General features: G+C 34.9%; 1 protein-coding gene across 1 annotated transcript in view; it reads right to left on the reverse strand.

The window, feature by feature from the left end:
• SOX6 (SRY-box transcription factor 6) overlaps nucleotides 1–22,980 on the reverse strand; it is a 386,487-nt gene that overhangs the window by 310,366 nt on the left and 53,141 nt on the right. Inside the window, exon 2 of the mRNA XM_080642731.1 lies at nucleotides 17,891–18,131. Coding sequence (XP_080498857.1) covers nucleotides 17,891–18,127 — 237 coding nt within the window. The 5' untranslated portion in view covers nucleotides 18,128–18,131. The remainder of the gene's footprint in view (nucleotides 1–17,890; nucleotides 18,132–22,980) is intronic.

Here is a 22,980-nt window from a genome sequence, read left to right on the forward strand (position 1 = left end):
TTGAGGCAAGATTCCCAATGATAATATCTGAGTCTTAATGCATGTCACTGCAGCACAACGGTGGAGAGATCTGAGACAATATTTCCCTAAAGCAGTGATTCTCAAACTTCAAGATACAGAATCCCCTGGCAAGTATGTTAAATGCAGATTCCTTCATCTCCTCCCATACCCTGAAGAGTAGGACTCGGGAATATAAATTTTGAGGAACATCTCAAGTGATTCTGATCACACTTACTTTAATTCTGATGTACCTCATTTTAAGAAACATCAATCCCTAAAGCAAATGAAATAAATGTGCTTTGCCTTAATGTTATAATGCAGATATAATTATGAATAATTTTAAGAAGCCTGGTTAGTTGTAATTTTTAAAAATAACATAAAGGAGATTACCCCTCTTCTTTTGACCTTTCTTGTGAAAACAACCGCTGAATAACATGACTGAAGACATGAACATCACGAAAAGCAGAGTATATGGGGCATGGTATAAGCATTAGTTCATTCAAAGAAAATTTACTATAAATTTGTTTTCTTTCAACCCTTAACATCAGCGACCTCACCAAACCTAACAGTAAAAATTGTTTCAAAATATTATTCAAACGAATCTCAGTCCTAACACAAGGAATAAAGTAATGTTGTTGATTCAAATGATCTAAAGAGGATTTCACCGGAAATCAATTAAACACAGTACTAAAATTATATGTAGAAGAGTGAAAAAGTACCCAGTAGGACCAGGAAAAAAAAAGTCTTTAGGCAGAATTTCCAGAAAAGGAAAGCAATTTTCACAAATTAAGAATATTTTAGTAAGATGTTTTTGTGTCTGAAGGGATAAAAACATAAATATTAAAAACAAAACATGTACGGATGGTGACAGATGTTAACTAGACTTATTGTGATGATCACTTCACAATATGTACAAATATTGAATCATTATGCTATTCACATGAATTATTATGCTGTACACCTGAAACTAATATAACATTTTATATCAATTATACATCAATTAAAAAACATGTGAGGTGATGGATGTTAACTTATTGTGGCAATAACTTTACAATACACACATATGTCAAATCACTATGTTGTACACCTTAAACTATTATAATGTTATTGATCAATTATATCTCAATAAAACAGGAAAAGCATGTTAAAATATTATTGCTTCAATTTTTCAGGTGTGATTTCTACATGGTGATGATATTATTGGTAAATTTCTTTCTTTTTTCTTATTTGTGTTTTCTAACTTGTAACTGGTGAAGTATTGTGTTTTGTGTGTTTTTGGTATTTTTAATTAAATTTTTAAATTATATTTCTTAATTGCATAGCAATAGATAAATGCTTTAATTAGTTTCAGATATATAGCATAGTGGTTAGTCATTATATAACTTACTAAGTGATGCCCTTCGACAAGTCTAGCATCCACCTGACATCAGAAATATTGTTTATATAATAAAGAGATGCTTGGAAAATAATATAAAAGTAAATTTAAGAGAACACAGCTTGGACTTAAAGATTAGTACATTATAGTTTTGTACTTAAAGATTAGTACATTATAGTTTCCCTGTACTAAAACCAGAAAAAAAAAAAACTTTCTTTCTAGATATTTCTGTAGTTGAGGGTTCTCAAATAACATTTTCTAATAAATCTCTTTATTTAAAAGGGCATCCTTATATTAGCTAAAATCTATATCCTTACAATTATCACCCATTATTTCCTTTTTGCCCTCAAAAGATTCACAAAATCAGTTTACTCCCATTTCCCTATTAGAGTTGTTCAAGCATCTTAAGGGAAGCATTAAGTAGTCCTTTTCTAGGTGAAATTCCTCCAGTTTCTACAACCCATTTCTCATTTAACGTAATTTCCAGATCCTGTCTTTCTCCTCGATGCACTCCAGTCTCTAGATCAGGTGTCCTCAAACTACGGCCCGCGGGCCTCATGCGGCCCGCTGAGGACATTTATCCGGCACACCGGATGCCGCTGCCTGTCCTGCTTAGCAGCCGACTCGTCCCGGGCCCGCAGTGCGCATAGGAATTTGTTCATAGTTGTTTTTTTTAACTATAGTCCGGCCCTCCAACGGTCTAAGGGACAGTGAACTGGCCCCTGTTTAAAAAGTTTGAGGACCCCTGCTAGATACTGTATTAAAAATGGGTTGCCAATAACTGAATACGAAATTCTGCATCCTCATTTTCACTAGGAAGAAAAGTAACACTCAGAGATTATGTGGCTTCCCCCATCTCACACAGGTGTAGCTGGCAGAGCTAAAATCTAAATGTAGTTTTCTGATACCATATCCAATGTGTTTTTTTTTCCATTCCACAATAACAATAAATAAATAAAATTAGTTATCGATTCTTGTATAAAAATCACCCTAAAATTCAGTGCTTAAAACAATAATACTTATTATCTTTTATGCTAACTGTGGGTCAGGAATTCAGGAGCATCTGGGCTGTTTGGTGCTGCCTCAAGGTCTCTCTTGAGGTTGCCAGTAAGTCAGTGACTAAGGTTGAATCATCTCAAAGACTTCTTTACTCCCAAATGTAAACACTTCAAAAGCTCAGGGCTGAAGTAAGGGGTTCCTTAGACATCATCCTCTATCTCTGCGCGATCTCTCTACATGACGTTTTCTCTCCATCATGTTAGCTTCAAACATGATAGTTCAGGCTTCCAAAGGTACATGCCCCCAGAAAGAGCCCGATGAAATCTGTATCACTGTTTCTAACCTCGCCTGAGAAGGCATGCCCTGTAAACTGTCAGTGTGTTCAATTTAATAGTGAGTACCAAGGTTTGCCCATAGTCAAGGGGATGGGAGTTTAATCTCTGCATTTTTATAGGATGGAGTTATAATTATATCCTCAAATCTCTGCTGTGAGAAATGAATAATGTATAAAGCATTGAGTACAGTGCCTATCACATAAGACTCAATAAATGATAACTACTCTTATTATTAAATTCAAATGCCCTTTATCCAATTGTCCTTTGTTTCAATTTTCAGTTCTGAAAATACTGTCATGATAACCACTGACACCATTTTTAGGTTTTTCTTTATACTCACTCATCTAAGTAGAATAATCAATATATGCTCAAAAACCACTTCCTTTATGAAGTCATCCCAAACTAATCCCACCAAGACCTGACCCTCACAAAGCTCCAGTAACCTTACCACTTGTAATTAGCTTTTCCTGGGGATACTATGAATTTCCATTCAATCTAACAGCATATGGATTAACTCCATTCTGGCCAGGAGCAGCTAGAGAAGGTGTCTGCTTTGATTCATCTGGGTTGCCAACTGCACCTAGCCCAGGAATGTGAATGGGCAGCCACATGGTGAACAGAGGAGAGCAGTGGGCTAAGGTTGCAAAAGTCAGAGAAGATGTCAGGATTTGAGAAAGTCACAGACCATGGGCCAGAGACCATTTCTGACCAGGAATGGAATCCTTGCCCTACATAATGGAGTGGAAACCCACATACAGGCAGACGTCGTTGAAGTCAGGAGAAACGACTAGGAAATGGACTCTCTAAGCAGCTGAATTAATCAACTTCCCTTTCTGCTGCCCAATCTAATTATAGGACAAACTATTACCCTCTCTTACTCTTTCTTCCACCCATTAGAAAGGCTGATTTAAATGTGTTCAGTCTTACTGCATTGTATGTTGTCATTTTTGTTTTGCTCTTTCATTTTGTTATACTGCCTCTAATTATAGCTTTACCTCACTCTAGTCTGCCTTCCCTAAAGATAAGCTTTATTGCCCTAACTGGTTTGGCTCAGTGGATAGAGCATCGGCCTGTGGACTCAAGGGTCCCAGGTTCGATTCTGGTCAAGGGCATGTACCTTGGTTGCGGGCACATCCCCAGTGGGGAGTGTGCAGGAGGCAGCTGATCGATGTTTCTCTCTCATCGATGTTTCTAACTCTCTATCTCTCTCCCTTCCTCTCTGTAAAAAATCAATAAAATATATTTTAAAAAAAGATGAGCTTTATTGAGATACCATGATTTCTGACATTCCCTCTATCTATAGCAAACCTCTGTTTTCTCAGACCCTACCCTAAATCATTCAAAGTCTAAATCTTAAAAATGATTCTTTCCAACACTTTCTTACTGAGACACTCCATGGTTCTCTATGGTGTGTTCTGTTTACTGCAATGAAGAAGCCCAATTTGTTCAACTATAGATACGTTCCTGGTAATCTTTTGCTGAAGGGAATTAAGGAATGCAATGTCTGTAAAGAAATTAAAAACAATAATAAAACCAACTAAAGTTGCATGTATTGGCAACTTAACCATGTCAGTGATTAATATATTAAGTTATAATATATAGTATATACTAGTACGTACTACATTTTCTGATTATCTGCTTTTAAAAACTTTTTTTGAGACTGTGCTATATAAGAGACATTCTACTATGGTGTTATTGAGTGACTGACAGAAAAGCTTTATCTAATCTAGGTTCCAATAACTTCTTGCTAACAAAGGAAATCTAACCTTTTTAATATGCTGAGAACTAAATTGCTAACATTTATAGGTTCTTTCTCAGAGGAAAAAGTATGTTTTTCTCCAATGTGACATATTTTGAGGAAAAACATTGGTTTTAAAAAGCTTATATAAATGAAAATACTGAATTTGGCTCCAATTACCAACAATTTATTCCTGACAAAAGTATCGTTTGCTCTAATAGTGAAATAAAGAATATTCTTTTTCTCTTTTATTAAAAATGATACTGGTAGAATATATTAAATTTACATAACATTCTCAAAATTGGAATAATATCCTGTCACTTTATTATATTACTATACTGTTCAATAACAATAAATTTATTTATAATGTGTCAGAATGTAGATATTTTTTACCAATATTTACCAAAGTGTCATGACTCCTAAAGTCCAAGAAGGAAAAGCCATTTTAAAGATATTATTTTGATTCCAATAAAAAAATTACAAGACAAAAGTTTTTTAAGATGGCCTCATCACCATATTTAATAAATGGAAGTAAATATAGTGAACAGAGTAAATATAGAAAAATATTAAAATCTCCAAACTTGTCAAGACAATCACATCGAAAAGCCTTGCATCATCTATATACCACCAGCCTCACATATAGAATCAAATCTCAAGATTCAAAGGTCCTTAAAAATCCAATTGTTCAACACCATCTAGTACTTGAATTTCCTATGCAAGAAAGGTAGTATAATAGTTAACAAGTAAAAGCTCTTTGGGCCAGATTTTCTAGTTAAATACGTTTTTCCATCTACCTCCCATATAACCCCAAACAAGTTAGATAATTTCTCTGTGCCTTAATTCCCTCATCTATAAAATGGGAGTGATGATAATAGTAGTACAGAACCTACCTCATAGTGTTGATATGAAAATTAAATTAATTAATAAAAATAAAACACCTGTTATATAGTAACTGCTCATTAAATGATGGTGGTGGTAGTAGTAGTGATGATGGCTATTACAATTTCCCTGGCAAGCAACTTATTGCCTCTCCTTAAACATCTTCATTGTTAGAAGATTTGGCACTTCTCAAAGCAGTTGATTTTATCTTTGGAGGGTTGTCAAACATTCTTATTTATAAGAATGTGAATCCTATGCCTTCAAACCATGGAAACATTTCCATTCCATAGAAACATTTACAACAGCAGCACTTTCAATACATACACACAGCATTATAGTACCCTTGTATCTTTTCTTTTTCTGGCAAAACATCCCCATTTTCTTCATTTCTTCCTCATAAGACATGGTTCAGCCATCCAGATCATTCTCCCCTGAGTATGTTCCCATTTGTTTCTCTGGATCTCTTAAATAGGAGTGCCCTGAATTGAATGTGTTCAATATTGTGTAAATAAAGAATTAAGGCACATGATCACTTAGGGATAACAAAGGTCATGGATAGGCAACCTCACAGATGAGAATACTTACAACTTTTTGGAAATGGAACAGTAAGAAGAGCTTTAAGGTGAGGCCACGTGATAGTGAATTCTCCAACACATGGAGCAACATTCTATCAAGGTTCAGCTATTAGCTGATTCATGTGCCTTCCAAACCAGACAGCTACTTCCACCTGGCAGTTCATTAGTGTTTAAACTACCATATGATCTTCAACCTGAACAACACAATCAGGCTATGCTGAGTTGGCTAAGACAATTTTAACCTTGAAACCAACAAATTTCGAATTAGCAAGGGACTTGATAATAGTTCAAATCTTCATGTTTGAGATGAGGAAACTGAAGTCAGGAGATTGGAAGTGACTTCTCTAATGTCACACAACAAATTAGTGTCAGAGATTAAACACAGGCCTTCTGTGAAATAACAGTGAGATAACATCCTATCCTTTCCTACATAACCCCATGGAAAATATTTCTACTGATTCAGGAGAGAGAGGGAGGGAGGGAGGAAGGGAGGGAAGAAGGGAGAGAGAGAGAAAGAGAGAATGTGTTGACAACTTAAGGCATTAGGGAAGAAGTAGTATGATTATGCAGATGTTGGAGAAGTATAATTTAAAAAGTTTTCCAGAGCAAGCTTCTATGCATGGAGAATCTCAAATGATTCCATGGAGGTTTCCCTAAGAGGTGACTACTTTCTCAACTGTCTATTGTATTATCTCCATGCTCTCCTCCTTTGCAGTTGTTTTCATTGCTTCCCCATTTCAGAGTGCACTTATAAAAAATAACTATTTTTTTACATATAATCAGCAAAGCAGCTAGTATGATTCATAGAATCCAGATATCGGTCAGTTAGTTTGTCACAAACCTATTTTGCATCATCCAAATGAGAAATAATGAAAGGAACTTTGGGGTTTATCCACCCCAGATATCATAATTAAGAATCTGAAGCCACCCGCCTGGCGTGGCTCAGTGGTTGAGTGTCGACCTATGACTCAGAAGGTCATGGTTTGATTCCCACTCAGGGCACATGCCTCAGTTGCGGGCACACTCCCAATGTGGGGTGTGCAGGAGGCAGCCCATCAATGATTCTCTCTCATCATTGATGTTTCTATCTCTCTCTCCCTTTCCCTTCCTCTCTTAAATCAATAATAAAAATATATATATTTTTTAAAAAGAATCCAAAGCAAAGGAGGCAAAGTAAAACACACACACACAAAAAAAAAACAACAACAAAAAACAACAACAAGCAAACAAAAAACACCTCCCTACCATCTTCCAAAAACAGGGAAATAGCCTTGAAAATAAGAGAGTCAAGGTACCAAAGACCTATTGCATGATGCAGGTGTTGGCAGGGAGAGGAGTGCATGTACTAGTTGTATGACACAAGTATCCGTTGAAATTTGTTTAATTTAGTTTCCAGAAAAATCTGTTCTTAATTCAATATAAAAACTAGGGCCATTGTGGGGGGAAGGGGACCTACAGTCACTTCAAAGGTATGAGAGTAGTTTCAGAAAAAATAGAAAATAAGATATAAAACTCTTAGGAAAAAGGCAAGGTAGCTAGGATCCACGAGGAAAAGAGGTAGTAATTAGGCTCCCGGAAATAATATCGACGTGATAATTTACCCATGTTTAGGGTATCTATTTTTAAATGATGAGGCTGGGGTCACAAAAATAGATCAGCTCATGCTCTTTATACCTCACAAATCTTAACATTAAAAAGTACCAGAGCCCAATGAAGGTTGGTCAAACCCATTTATCCCTTAATAGAGATTCTGCTCTATTACAGTGAAATCCTTTCATAGCCTAATTTTCCAAGGGAAGAGGGACTAGCGAGCAGATTGCTCTGTGTGTCATACACAATGAGCACTCACAGCCACTCTGTGATCTCAACCATCTCCCATCTTCACTGGGATCTTGCCCAGTAAGGTTCCCAAGTTTTAGAATTTCACCCATAAAGCCTTCAAATTTCCTTCTAACATGTCAAATACATATAATGGCTTACCCAGAAACTCTTAGTGATACAGAAATTTCTAAATAACATCTCTAGCTCTCTGATTTAAGTTTTTACAGATAGAACAAGTTCAAAGAACGTAAAAGTGATTTTTCAAAGGCTATGTTGTTTGTGAAACAACTATCCAGCTATCTATCTATCTACCTATCTGTCTAACTATCTATAATTACATTTCCAGGGAAGGGGAAACTAGGCACAAAAATGTCACCAATTTACCACAAAGCAGGAAGTAGAAGTATTATTTTGTCATCAGGTGCCCCTAATGTATAGAAGCTGTGCATTGTTCTACCTGGAGGCAATACACAAACTTGGATTGATGGTTCGGTGAGAATCATAGAGCACATGCCTTCTTTCTGGCAGGAGTGGGAGGTGTTAGTTTTTATTTTTCTCTCTTAACTTTCAAATACCCAAAACTTATATTCAGATTGATTTCTGGCCCTACTGTACTATTCTTCATAGATCCAAAAAAAGTAGCCGAAAGGAGAGCTAAACTCTAACCTTATTGTCAATTTCACAAAGCAAAATAAGTAAACTATAATCAACTTCACATACAAACCATATCAGTGTGAGGAAAAAAAAAAAAGAGAAAAAAGTAGAAGCATAGCAGGTACAAATAAGTTAATACAATTGAAGGGCAAATGTTCTAAATTCAACTGTAAAAGTTTTCTCAATTTCATGGATTACATTAGCTTAATCCTAGCTAACCTAATGCTATCTAAAAAGCTACCAACTTACCACTGAGAGTAACCAAAAAGTTTCTAAATAACAGTAAATGCCAAAAAAAAGTTCTAATTCTTTGTGTTTCTAGACAAACGAATCTCTCCTATTATACCAACACAATCTACCAATGCTTGAATGAGGGAAATTTCTTCCCAGAAGTTTGATGAACTTGAGAATATTGAATTCTAGGTACTCTCAGTACACTGGCAGTGAAAATAAATCAGAATTAAATTATAATACAAACAAGAGTTTACAAATAGCTTTCAATCATTTTATTAAATAATGCTTTCGATTTTCTAAAGTGTTAATGAAATATAAAGAAGATAAATGAAATGTATAAATATTCATTTCTAATTTTTACCTGATTGTAAAATATTATTAGTAAAGGTTTGTAATTTATACTTTTGATTTCAGAATATAGTTTACAAAGAGATGTATCATTGAACTCAATTTTTATCACTTAGAAAAATAATGCCTAGAGGTCATGGGAATGTAGTAATACCAAAATAATATTTAAGAGGTTAATAGTATAAAAAATAAATATGTCATCACATTAAAAGATTAAGTAACAAAAGGAATAATAGCTTGAAGTTGTTCCTCTTTAAAAAGGTTACATTTTTCTTGTTCCTCTTTAATAAGGAAAACTTATTACAGGGATAACCAAACAGTGGGATAATTTGCATATCACGGTAATTAAGGCACATTCATTAGATGTGTTCAAGAAAGATTAGATGTGTTCAGGAAGGAACAGAGTAGGGTCTTTCCTGCTTAATGCAGGTGTTTTGACTCAATAATCAAAGAGAGCCCTTTCAAACTCATCTCCGATTGAACAATGGGAGCAGGGTTTGTTATGCTAAACTTACTTTTATGGAAAACAACCCTCTCCAAATTAAAGTAAGAAGGTAGATCAGCGAAATAAGCCAGTCGGAGAAAGATCTCATATGTGGGATATAGTGAGCAACAAAATTTGATGAACAAGAATAGATCCAGAGACAAATGCGGGGGGATGGGGAGCGGCGCGGGGGGGGGGGGGCGCGGGGGGCGGTTAGAGAGCAAAACCAATGGACACAGACACTGGGGCGGTGGGGGTTTGCCCGGGGTGGGAATGGCTTGGCGGGGGGGGGGGGGGGGGGGGTCAATTGGGGGAAAAGGAGACATATGTAAAACTTTAGACAATAAAAAAAAATTTTAAAAGACCCAACTCTATTATATGACCTATATACAGGTTGTGCCCCCAAAATGTATACACACTGTAACAACTGATAGCTCAATTTTAAAAATGAAATGTATTTTAATAAACACAGCCTTTATAAAAAAAAAAATAAGAAGAAGAAGAAGGTAGATCTGGAGGAGTTAAGTACAATCCCAGCTTCCCCTTCCAAAGACATATGCTGCTTATCCAGGCATCACCATCTTATTCATGCTAATCTAGAAGGACCTTAAGGTTCCTATTTCATTCTAATCATGAAAAGTTCAAATTAGTCACGTAAATTACTGCATGCTATATAATACATACATTATAATTTCTACAAAAAGTTACTTAGAAGAATTACAGAAATGTGTATATTTCATTATTTCAGTATCATATTTCATTATAGTAATGTACCCAGATCGTCACTGGGCAAGAAGGAATTCTGCACAAGAAAGTGAACATTAATCAGAACCACCTATATACTAAAATGGGCTTGTGGAGTTCTGCTTTAATCAGAAAATTATCGGTGTCTTGAGATCAGCTTTCATTGATTAACACTGATCAATTATGACAAGAAGCCTATTTAAAAAATGAAACAATACTTCTACTATGTTTAAATGCCATTTGAATTCATCAAGACAATAAAAGCTGAGTGGAATAGGCCTGCTCAATCAAATTGTTCTATTAGACTAGATCCTACCACATTTTCTATTAGTAATCAAGTCTTATTTTAAGTAATTATCAAAAATGATTTTCCCTAAGAGTCTGGAAATGTTATAGAGCCCAAGCTATCCTTTGGACATGAAGGAATATTTGCATATGGATAGTAGATAGGAACAGTCAAACCACAGAAGCATCACTATAATGTACACTTAGCAGCTTATTGGTGCAAGAAATGAAAACAAAATATTTATAAGCATAAAGGTATCATATAAAAATGAAGTAAATTAGAGGATTGGCTGAATCCCAGAAAAGATAATCCTGATGACCATGAAGGAATGTTGTAAATTGTCAGTGAATGTCAGTGATAAAGTTTGTTAAGAGATTCATGTTACAGTCAGTACACTGCAAACTTCAGTTACTGGATCTTATGCCAACTGAAAAAATTAAGTAAAAATAAACATGGCATATCCCATCTCCTTGAAAACATTCTGTGTACACAATTTTATTACACTAAAAAAAGAAAAGTACTAGGGTCTGATTTTCCTTGAACTGTCAAAATACAAAAGAAATGCAAAAAGTCTTTGCACAGATATAGCAAAGTACTGGATTTTCATATTTTGGCAGGAGCTCAATATGCAGCCCACATAATCACATGCTAATGACTGGAGTGTGTTCATCAGTATGCATACCTGATTCCTTCTTGCCCAAGGGGAAAAGAAGCCAACTATACCAAAGCATGTTAATGTTTCTACATTCAACAAAAATTTTGATAATATGCTTAGTAAGAAAACTTTTTCAAAAAGTGTATTTAGAAAGATGTATTATATCATTACGAAGAATGATAAAATAACTCGAGTTTTCATAAACATAGAGAGATTTTTAAGTAGCATATGAGTATTCATTTTGTTTAATTTGGGAACGTTTTTTAAAAATAAGTATTCTTTTATAGCAGAAATGAAACAGTGCCACTAACTGGGGGTGGGAGGGGGAAGGTAATAGAAAGGTAATCAATGTGTTAACACTAGAAAACATGAGTTGTCTATTTCACAACCCATACCATGCAATAAAATATGGTTTGATTTTTTTTGTTCAAATTGTAAATAAATTTGCCATTAAATTTTGAGATATGTTTAAAAAGAGACAGTACTGTGTGCTAATATGGTTTCAAATTTATAGAAAATGGAAATTTCCCATATCGCTTCCTGGAGAATATTGTTTCATGACTCTAGGAGTCAAGGATGGACATTTCCACTTGTTACCGAAAGTTTAGGTTTGAATTTTACTTAACTTGAATAAATTCCCAAAATCCTAAAAGGAAGTAGTAACAATTTCTCAAAAAGTCTAAACCTTGATAGTTTATGGATTTTTGTCCAGTGCTTCAGAGACCAGTCAGGTACCAAAAAGATGCACATGAACTTTGTCTTAGGTGTTAAATCTATAAACTACTTAGTATAAACTACTTAGGACCGAGTGAACTAGTTGATTTCACTATACCTTCTAAAGCACAGTCTCAATGAAAGTGAGGAAAGACATTTCATTTGGGTGCTGCCTTATATCTTAAATGACTAAATCTTACCAAATACTGGCAACAATTCAAGTTTTTTAAATCTTTTAAAAGGCAAAAAAAAATTAGAAATCTTCTAGAAGTCTGTCACAACATAAAACATGGCTGAGAAAGATTGAATCTTCACTTAAAATTCCTGGACTATGTTATCATGTAATGAAAACAGCTCCATTCCCAGAAATGGTTCAAAGTCCATACCAGACTTTTTATGACTCAGTGAACTACATAAAACTCTCCAGAGTTGATTAGCAACTTCATTGGACTGAAAGCAGGAAATACAGAGAAGGATAAATTGTTTGCAAGCAAGAAAGTATTATTCCCAACAGTTATTTATTAAATGTTTCAGCATGCCTATTATTGTTTTCTTTCAATTACAACAAAGGATATTATTAGCATCTTTTACTTATAGAAGAAAAGTGTTCTTAAAACTTTTCTAAAAGATAAAACTCACTTGGGGAAATTTAACTGGTCTCCAAAATAATGAGTTCTGATAATCTGGGGCTGAAAGTCCAGCATGGTTATTTCTACTTAATTGGACTAGTAGTTAAAAGCCAGATGCATATAATCCCATTTCGGCTAAAAATATATATCAATATAAGCAGGCATGTAAGTGCACAAATACACATGTATAGAGAATGCCCTACTTATAATCTTGTCACTTTTTAAATCTTGAAAGAGATACTGTTGGTGCCTTATCCAGATCCCCAAGTCCTACCCCAGAAGCCACTTGCAAACAGTTCACTCTTAGGCAAAAGACTTCTGTCCTCACATGGGACTATTCTCTGTCCAGGAGCAAGCCTACCCTCCCCCCTCTCCCTGGTCTCAGCAACTTCATGTCCTGTTCACTATTGACTAAAGTTCTGCCCGCATGCACATTACTTAAAATAGTCTCCTCGCCCTCTGTTGAATCTTCTTCAGAATCTATGGGACCTCCTCAAAGAACTGTTCACTCTTCCACTGAGCATCAGACTCTCACCTGCGCTACTGCAATAGTTTTCCTAAGAAGTGTCCTTGTTTCTGGTGTTGCCTCCTACAATCCATTCTCTACACAGCAGCCAATGTGATATTTTACAAACATAAATCAAATCATGTTAGTCTCACTTAAGATCTTCCAGTGGCTTCCTCTTGCACTTGAAGTAAAGTCCAAACACCTCACTGCAGAATATGATACCCCATAGTATCTGCCATCTGCCTGCCTGCCTCCTTGATTTTCTCTCATACTGTTCTCTCCCTCACCCATTCCACTCCAGCTACTCTGTCATGTTCTGTTGCTCAAACACACCACCAAGCCGCTCTTGCACTTACTCCAAATTTTTGCATAGCTAGTTCCTTCTTGGTATTCCCATCTCAACTCACATGTTACCTCTTCAAAAAGACCTTCCCTGGACTGTTAAAAGTGGTCATCTAGATCACATTTTCTTATTTAATTTTCTTCGTTGTACTTACTATTGTCTGAAATTGTCTCACTCTGTGGAATTTTGTCTGTCCCACTCCTAGAATCTAATTTCCATGATAGTAGAGAACTCATCTGTATTATTCACAAGAAAGTCCCTGTCCCTGGAACTTAGTGGGTCCTATATTCTCAAGTAATCTTTCGCAGATAATCATTACAGCACAATATCATATGCCAGTCACGAAACACTACCACAAAATGTTCCTCCATGCTTGTTAACATTAAAAAGAGTAATATGCTATACATGTTTTCATAAAAAAGTATGTGAATTTATTCCTGCCTAACGAGTCAGTCCTAATGGAAACAAACACATATTTTAGGGGACAGTCAATATTCCTCCACAAGAAAAGGTGCTAGTACACTGACACCATAATGAAAAGAGTAGCAATGGTACATAGCAACCAAGGACAGCAAAACCTCATTTACACTAACCTTTTAGCCTTCAAATGGATCATACCAATTAACACAGAACTCTAAATTTAAAATTAAACATTTTTGTATCCATAATATAAGTAAATGTAATTAACAGTGGAGTCTAAAACTTTTTTTATCTCAAATTGGTCTTTGGATGCCGATCTCTAAAATTTCTATTTTCCTTCTTTACTTATGCCATTAATTTTCTTTGTTTAAAACTGTGTGATCTCTCATATTTTACTATAGTTCCACCTCAAAATAAATAATCAGAATTTTAACATTTAAAGATTTTGTTTCTGATCAGGAAGTGAGGGTTAGCAGAACTTCTCTGCTTTGTCTTTCCTCTACACAAAAGCTCCTCTGTGGTCTTGATATTTCAATTTAAATGCCTTCTGAACCCAGTAGATAAGAAACTTTTTAGTGCCTGTTTCTAACTGTTCATGAGTGAGGACCGTCACAGAAACTAAATAGCAATGGAAACCGAATAGGTGCTAATAGGATTTTTGTTGATTTTTAGACTTTCTTTTAAATTTTATTTCCCCACAACTATTTTATGGGGTTCAATTACAGTCAGTAACAGATATGATCCACTGAGGAGAACTACAAGTTTCGTTTAATTTCATAACAATCCTTTTGGACTTTACATTTACTTGAAAGTAGAATGTGGTAAAAAATATTGACTAAATTTTACTTTTGTCACAGTCCCTCCACCCCAACACCCCCCCACACACACACACACACGCACACACACGCACAATGTAGGTTTGCAGGACTGCCCAGAAACCTAAAATCCTTCTATTGTTTTTCTTTCCTGTAAAAAAAAAATTGTTTGGTGATATAATACTTGCAATATAAGTCATTACAGGTCTGATGTTACAGTTCTTACACAGTACACAGTATTGAATCTATTGAATGAAAAGGGAGCACAAAGGGGATTTCCAAATGCAGCTGCTATTTCCCATTTGTTAAATCCTTTTACTATACCGTAGACGTACACAGCTGGGAAATACTATAGAGTGGGAATTAAAACAAAATATTTTGGCTTCCAGAAATTCAGAATACACAAAAGGTTCAGTGGAAAGCAAAGCCTGATATCAAAAGAGAGTGAAAGTTTGAAAACAAGGATGATTTCTTTTAGACTAACATACAACATTTTTGTAAATTTAAACTTTATTTTATACTACCATAAATTCCACTTCATATAATTTGCTAAGCACATTATTAATATCTGTTTTCTAACAAAATTTTAGATCATAAAACTTTGGGAATAACTCGCTAAAGCAATTTGGCACTTGCCAAGATACACACAAAATTTAACTGAGGAAAAAAAGCAAAGAGTTCTCTGAAAAAGTAAATTTAAAACTGTATTATTTCTGATTCAACCTACATATTCTAATTTAATTATCTTTATCTGTCCATAGCTATATTTGGCATAAAAGCAAAAATATATATCTCTATCCCACTGGCCTAATCCAAGCCACTATCATCTCTTACCTGGATTTCTTAAATAGCCTCCCAACAGGTCTCCCTCCCATCCATTCATACTACAGCTAGAATTATCTGCTTGAAATATACTTTAACCCTTCAATGCCTTTCCATTGCACTTAGAATCAAATATCACTTCCAACGTTATCTACAAGGTCTTGTTCGATATAGCTCCTACCGATCTCTCCAACCAGATCTGACGCCACGTTGCATCCTTATTACACTCCAGCCACAAAGACTATCTTGAATTTCCTGAAACTCAGCTATATTTTTCTCACCTCAAATATTTCATACATGTTATTCCCTCTGCTATTTTTACTCTTTCTTCTATTCTTTGCCTGACTAGTTCCTCTTATCCTTAGGTCAGCAAGGATTCCTATCTATCCATTCTAAATGAAGTTTATTTCACTAACTTAGCATTCTGTTATTTTCCTTCCTAAAACATATCACAATTACTTTAATTTATTGTTGACAGTATTACAGATGTCCTCCATTTTATTCACATTTATCCCTTCCACCCAACCACTGAGCCACCCCAGGCTTTCCCCACACTATTGTCTGTGTCCATGGGGTATGCATACGTGCATATAACACATATCACAATCTTAATTATATATTTACTAGAGGCCCAGTGCATGAAAATTCATGCACTGGAGGGGAGGTCCCTCAGCCCAGCCTGCCCCCTCTCACAGTCCGGGAGCCCTCAGGGACAGGAGGTGACCCGGCAATCAGGGGAAGGCGATGCTCCCATCACACCTTTGCTGCTGCCACTGCCGGCAGTGCAAGCCTCGGCCAGCCCTGGTTACCTGAGCCTCGGGCAGCCCTGGGCGGCTGGGCAGCTGTCATCCAGGGCTTGCCTGTGCCTCAGGCATCAGCTGGGCAGCCGCCATCTGAGGCTTGCCTGTGCCTCAGGCTGGCCCTAGGTGGTTGGGGGACTGAGGGAGGGTCTGGCCACACCGCGCACCTGCCACCCTCCCCGCCCCCCCCCCCCCCCGGTAGAGCTGAAAGGACTATGGGACTCCAGCAGGGCTGAGGGGACTGAGCACCGCCATCTTGTGGCTATGGGCGCCGCCATCTTTGTGATGGTGTGATGGTCAATTTGCATATTCCCTCTTTATTAGATAGGATTTTTGTTCCCTCTCCTGGATATAAATTCCATGAAGGCATATTCATGTATGTTTTGTTCACCAGCACCCAGTAGAATGCTGCACTCAGAGAAGGTGTTATATAAATATTTGTTGAAACAAAAATAAAACATACCCCTAATATCTTGCCAAAAAGCTAGTGGCAGTGACTGGATATCTATTTCATCCATGCTATCTTGGAGGTATGAAATGAAGCACTCAAGTTCAAGCAGAAAAACGGACTTTTAGTCTTGCTTTATCATACCTTTTCTGTTCCCCCTATTCAAGGAAAATAAATCTTCCAGTGATTCTATCTAATTATAAAATGATGATACCCTTATCTAAAGTTAGTCTAGAAAAGTCTTATTTTTCTTCCAGTCCCCTACATCTCACCTACTGCTCCAGAGCACTAGTTATGTCTACAAAATCATCTAAAAAAGAAGTGTCTGCATCCACATATTATAAAATCAGATCTTTAAATTGGTTCTGAGACATTGAGCATAGGGCAAGAATTTAAATATATGTTGTTAGTAGTAAAGCCATTTTTAAATTTTATCTTATTTTTTAATTAAGGAATAAAACTTTTCCTAACTGCCCACTTAAAATACTTTTCATTAACTTAACCAAAAGTTAAGATATATAAAACAAATTTTAAAATTCATAATCAAATAAAATATGTTAAGATTTTGGTCAGTTCTAGATGCTTAAAAAAATAAGTGTATTTGCTGTAAATTAGACAATGAATGTCACTTGCTATGGACTCTGTTTTGATGGTTAATGATGGAATTTAACATGAGAAAGCTGGCTAACACACTACATGTATTTTATGTTGTTGTTCCTACCTTTACAGAAAACTTCTACAGTCTGATGGAATGATGCTGAGAAGCTATGTCCTTTTGAAATTAATCCTATAGGCATTTAAGTGAGAAAAATCTTAAATTATAAATCAAAAATTACTGTAAAAATGATAAATACCTGCACTTACTCACTGAAGATGTGTTTTCCATATGATCTCATTCCCAGACATGTTTGCTTAATATAATTTTTTAATATTAATGCACAGCCACACTTCATTTGATCATACCTATTTTGTGGTATTATCAACCTTAAAATCAGAGGTTCAGAGAATATGACAACCAAATCTTCCCCCAAATTAAATATTTTTTGGCAAGGTGACCTAATAATGGATAAAAACTAAATCAAAAACCATTTTCCAATTTTCCCCAGTTACAGTAATATTAATAATATATATGGTGGTTGTTTTATGATCTGAACACAATGTACTGTAATGATATGTATTTTGAGCTTTCTCTAAAACACCTGTTTGTAATGAGGCCATACTAATGGACACACTTAGCAACAGTGGCCAGGTTTTAAAAGCTCACCATTCTTTGCTGAGACGACAGAATGCTGTCCCAGTCAGCATCTTGTTGAATGGTATTGACAAGTGTTGGTAGCTCCTCAGAGTGAGGTTTGTTGTGCATTATAGGGTGCAGAGGCAGATGGGAGGCCACATGTTGATCACTGCCCTCTTCCTTTTCCCTTGAGGTCAAATCTTGGGTCATCGCTTCCTCTCCATCAGCTGAACAGGCAAATGGAGAGGTGGCTTGCTTGGAAGACATTCTTCTGCAGAAGAAGGAAACAGCATGAATTCAAAAGGACTGTCCATGAAAAAAATATCCCTTACATTTGACTATTCAAAAAAAAGAAGAAAAATTCTCTAACTTCAGAGATGTTTACCATCTACTCTAAACCACTAAAAAAGAACTCTCAGCTTATCTGTTCCACTTCTCCTCTTTGATTTTAACTCACAAAACTCTTCCCGGTGATTGCTGTGTATTTTCTCTCTTACCAATCCATAAATAAAGTGTTTATGGAATAAGTTTTCATAATATGTGTAGTATATGTATGTGTGTAAATTCCCCCGTTATCCCAACTAGATTATAAGCTTCTTGAGAGTAATTTTGTTGATTTGCCTAGCAATGGAAAAAAAAAAAAAGAATGAATGAACTGGCAAATGAGCCAGTTTGGAAGATGATTTGAAAGTACATATATCCAAATTTTGCTTATGCTTTATATTGGAACAAAAGAAGAAAATAAAACCAAGAAGGCAGGTTATCTATGATGAAAGTCTAGGCAAATTTGGTCCTGACTTATGAGTTTACACCTTGTATTGAGTGCTAGGCCTAACACTGTTTAGTGTCAATGGGACCCTTTTCTAAAGACCTTCAAGCTGTGTCAACTGCTGTAATTTAGCTTTTAAGTGACATATTGATTGAATGGCTGATACTGTTAGATTAGTCTCAAGGCAGTTTTATAACATTTGAATTGAGCTTATGAAATAACCATGCTACTATTTTATATTAGAAAGTATATACCAGATTCAAAGCATTTAGTATGAAAATAGTAAAACGCCTACAATGCATAATATTTTAATACTCCACAAATTATTACTGAATATTCATCTATGTACCTATAAGTAAACTATATTCAGCACAAGGTCTCCATTCTGTGCTTTTGGATACAGCGAGAAAATCATTATTACTAAACAGAATTCAAAACTCTTATAATATCACTTTATCAAGATGATTTTCTTAGCAAAATGTTTAGAAATAAAACTGCCAAAAGTTTTTAAAATAAAATAAAAGGCAATTGGGCATCTTTTCTAAAACTTTATGTCATTTTTGGTTTATAGCATAATTAGTTCTAAAATTGCTGTGTAACGAAAGGAATAAAATCTCTACCTTAATTGCTTTTTAACATTAATTGATTTCATACCATTTTTTTAAAATGCACAAATCAGTTAACATAGGAAACCACATGAGCATTTTTCAAATTAGCAAATCATTAACTTGCTAGTACTGTTTCTAGACAAATAAATACTGATTAAAGGGTCCAGAAATCTGAGATTAACAGTTAAATTTACAAATCTGTCACATGCTTTCATGAATATTGCAGTGAAGGAAATATCAAGTGCAAAGAAAAATAATTAAGTTAATTCCAATTTAAACAGTAGTTTTTATGTAGCAGCCCATGTTTCACATAGGATTTAACAGCTAATGCTAAATTTCTCACAATTAATGAGGGGGCTCATATTTAGTATCCTACAGTGAAAAAATTAAGATAAGATTAGCTAATCTAATTATGCAGGGTTCTAAATAAAAGTATTATAGGCTTTTGAAGTGCTTTGAAACATATTAAAATGCTGATACCTACTTATAATAACCATTCTACAAATATAAAAATTTCATCTATTAGACTTTATACTAGAAAACACAATGGTGAAAGGAAGTACAGAAGAATGTCTATATTTTCTTTGAGAAGAATAAAATGCTATAAAGAGCACTATATCAAAGTATCAGATAAGTATATTCTTGACCAATTTCTAAAAATACTAACAAAGGGACTTATGTATACACACTTAGGAAAAATGATACCAAAGGATGTTTCTTAGTCTACATGAATCACTCTTGAGCTTCCTTCATTGGCCTCATAAATACTATCATAAAACCAGGCAAATTATAACTGTCCTGCAAGTTTATCAAGAGCCTGCCATAAACAACAAGAATGCTTTCATAGTTCAGATAATGACAGTACCAATAATGTAATCATTCACATTAAAAACAAAAGAATGAATTTACTGCTGCTTTTTAAAACAGCTCAATACAATTGAAAGTCATAATCCAAAACTCATAGGGGACTTTAGCTTCCCAAAAAACATCCTCTTATTATAAAGTGACTTGGCTGCTTCCAATAGCATTATCTGTGATTGTTGCTTTAGTATAAATTAATCATGACACAGAACACAAAAGTCTCTTAAGAATAATTTCAACTGCAAAACTGCACCAATGAACAATAGTGCACAATCCTAATTAAACACAACCATGCAGCTGTAAAAATAGACTAAATCTGTCCAAAGCCATGAGTTGAGTTTCAAGGCTGGTTTGTTAGAGTGTTTTCTTAAGGAAGGCTGGGCCCTCAGTCTTAATCAGCCAATAAATTATTTCCTGCAATTACATTAAATAGAAAATTATCTTCAAATGAGGAGTGTTAATTGAAAATCAAAATTCAGAGGGAAGTTTAGAAATTACACGCTGAATACAATTAGTGAGGAAGGGCTTCACCTCTACTTCATCAACAGCCTTGTGGCGATTCCTCCAGTGACCATTCAGGAAAGTTACCTATTTATAACATCACACAATTTGTCTTTTATTTTGCACCTAAAATATGAATGTGCATCAAGGTTGCAAATAAAAGATATGCTGCCAAAAAATGCCAATATTAAATCTGACTGTTCAGCCTCAGTTCACACCATCATTAGGGGACAAGGAGAGAGGAAGGTAAGATAATAATGGTTAACCAAGGAAGACATATTCAACTTGCAATCCTGGCCTTTAGCAAAGGAATTAACTTTTTTTTATTCCAAGAAGATTATTTGTCCATACTATATTTTACTTAAATTTCTTGCATTTACTATAGTTCTCAAATATGTTGTTAGCAGAGAAAATGGTGATTTTGTTCTTTTAGCTAGTTATTGCTCCACTCTGGGCATTTCCTTTTGACAAAATTGCTGGGCTTGATTTAGGTTTGTTTCTTCTTTGGTTTTGCTGTAGTTTTTGTTTGGAGTGGTGGTTTGTTGTATTTTTAAAAGGAAAGTGTGCACAAATTCATTTTAATGCAGTTTATTAAATAAGTCAGATTCACTGATTATTTGATTCAATTTACTGATTATTTTTTGCACAATTACTTTATTAAAGAGTCCTTCAATTTACTGATTACATACTTATTCATTTCATTTCTTTACTTTAACTTCCCCTTTTGAAATATTTTACTACACAGAATTCTAGAAGCTGCAAAGACTCTTGGTAATGTTTTTACTATAACCATTGCACCATGACTGCCCTCCTTTAGAAATTCATAAATCAAATATACACCCGTTTTAATGTTTTACCTTGTCACATGAGATGCTTACTTTTATTTTTCATGCTTATATCAGTAATTTTCCATTACAAAAAATTTCACCACCCCCCCCCCCAGTGCATTAGAATGGTATCTTACTTTAGCTGCTGCCATATATAACTAATAGGCAAAAGAACAAAATTCTTGTAAAAATGGTCAATTTCCATGTGACTTTACTTTGCTTTATTTTTGCACTATAACTTAAAAAATCATTCAAATGAATTGTTTTTTTAATTTGTATTAAAAAAAAAATCTCCCTAGTTATACCCCGTGAAAACAGGGGGTTATAATGGAAGTGCTGACACAACCCTAACTAAAGCAGCGCAAATGTTGCCGCTATAATACACAAAATCAAGTTCTATTATTCTAAACGATCCTCGCTCATGGGATTTTTCTTTACTGTGCTCCCAGCCAAACTGCTGAAGCATGAAAAATTTAAATGCAATCAAATGTGCCCAATTCTACTTTACTAGAACAAGTGTCTACAGTGGTACAATCTTAAAAGGAGATGCAACAGATTTGTTTGGTGTTTTTTTTTAACTGTTTATTTATAATACAGTGCATTGGAGATAAAATAAAAGAGGAAATTACACTCACATGGTACCAGTGTATTGACTACACAGAGTACATTATAATCAGAGAGAAAAACTACATTGTCAACTTATCACATTGGTTAAACAAGATGGTTTTCTGGGGCATAGCTATTATCAAGTAAAACCTCCAAAGAGAATTACATATCTTTGGGACACATAAAACTAAATTCTCATCATGTGTTCCCGAGTTTGAAATGTCTCTGCCCAGCAGATCAAGTGAATTCCCAGGATGCCAGGCCATTGGAAAGAACTTCAGGGCTTAGGACTTTTGGGAATGAGAATGTTGGAGATAGTCTCCTGTAATTGATAATGTTTTCTAGGAAGTTAGTAGGAGTTTCTCTAGAAAGATTATGATAATTTTACTCCAAAACCCCAGTATCAAATCTGAATGTTTAGACCATTAAAACCTACTCAGACAGTAAATTTACTTTATATCTTTTAGCAAGAAATCAAGATTAGCTTGTCTAAGACTTTATAAAATGGGGAGGACTAGATATCTACACAGTAAATCCTCTATCTCAGAAAAGCATACTTTCTAGAACGTTAAGCCTTTCTGATTTTATGCTATTTTTTAAAAACAGTCATTTGTATATGTTTAAAAGTTAGGATTATTTTAAAACAACTTTCTCATAAGGCACAGCCACTCAAAATTACCTTTTTTTTCTTTACTACTGCTTGAAAAGAATCTGTCTCCAAACTATCATCTGGAACTTAACTATAGACAGGAGCCTTGAATTTATTAGAACAATATTTTTAATTTGATTTTTTAAACTGTTCTCATTACTTCTAAGATTATTACCAAATGGTATTCACTTTTTAGGTGTGTTACATTTATTCAAAAGGAGGCCTGTTTTGAACACAAAACAACATTTTAATAGCTGGTTTACATAAAGAAAATATTAAAAATTCAGACCAACGTTCAC

Source organism: Plecotus auritus (assembly GCF_963455305.1).
Source record: "Plecotus auritus genome assembly, chromosome: 9".
Lineage (NCBI taxonomy): Eukaryota > Metazoa > Chordata > Mammalia > Chiroptera > Vespertilionidae > Plecotus > Plecotus auritus.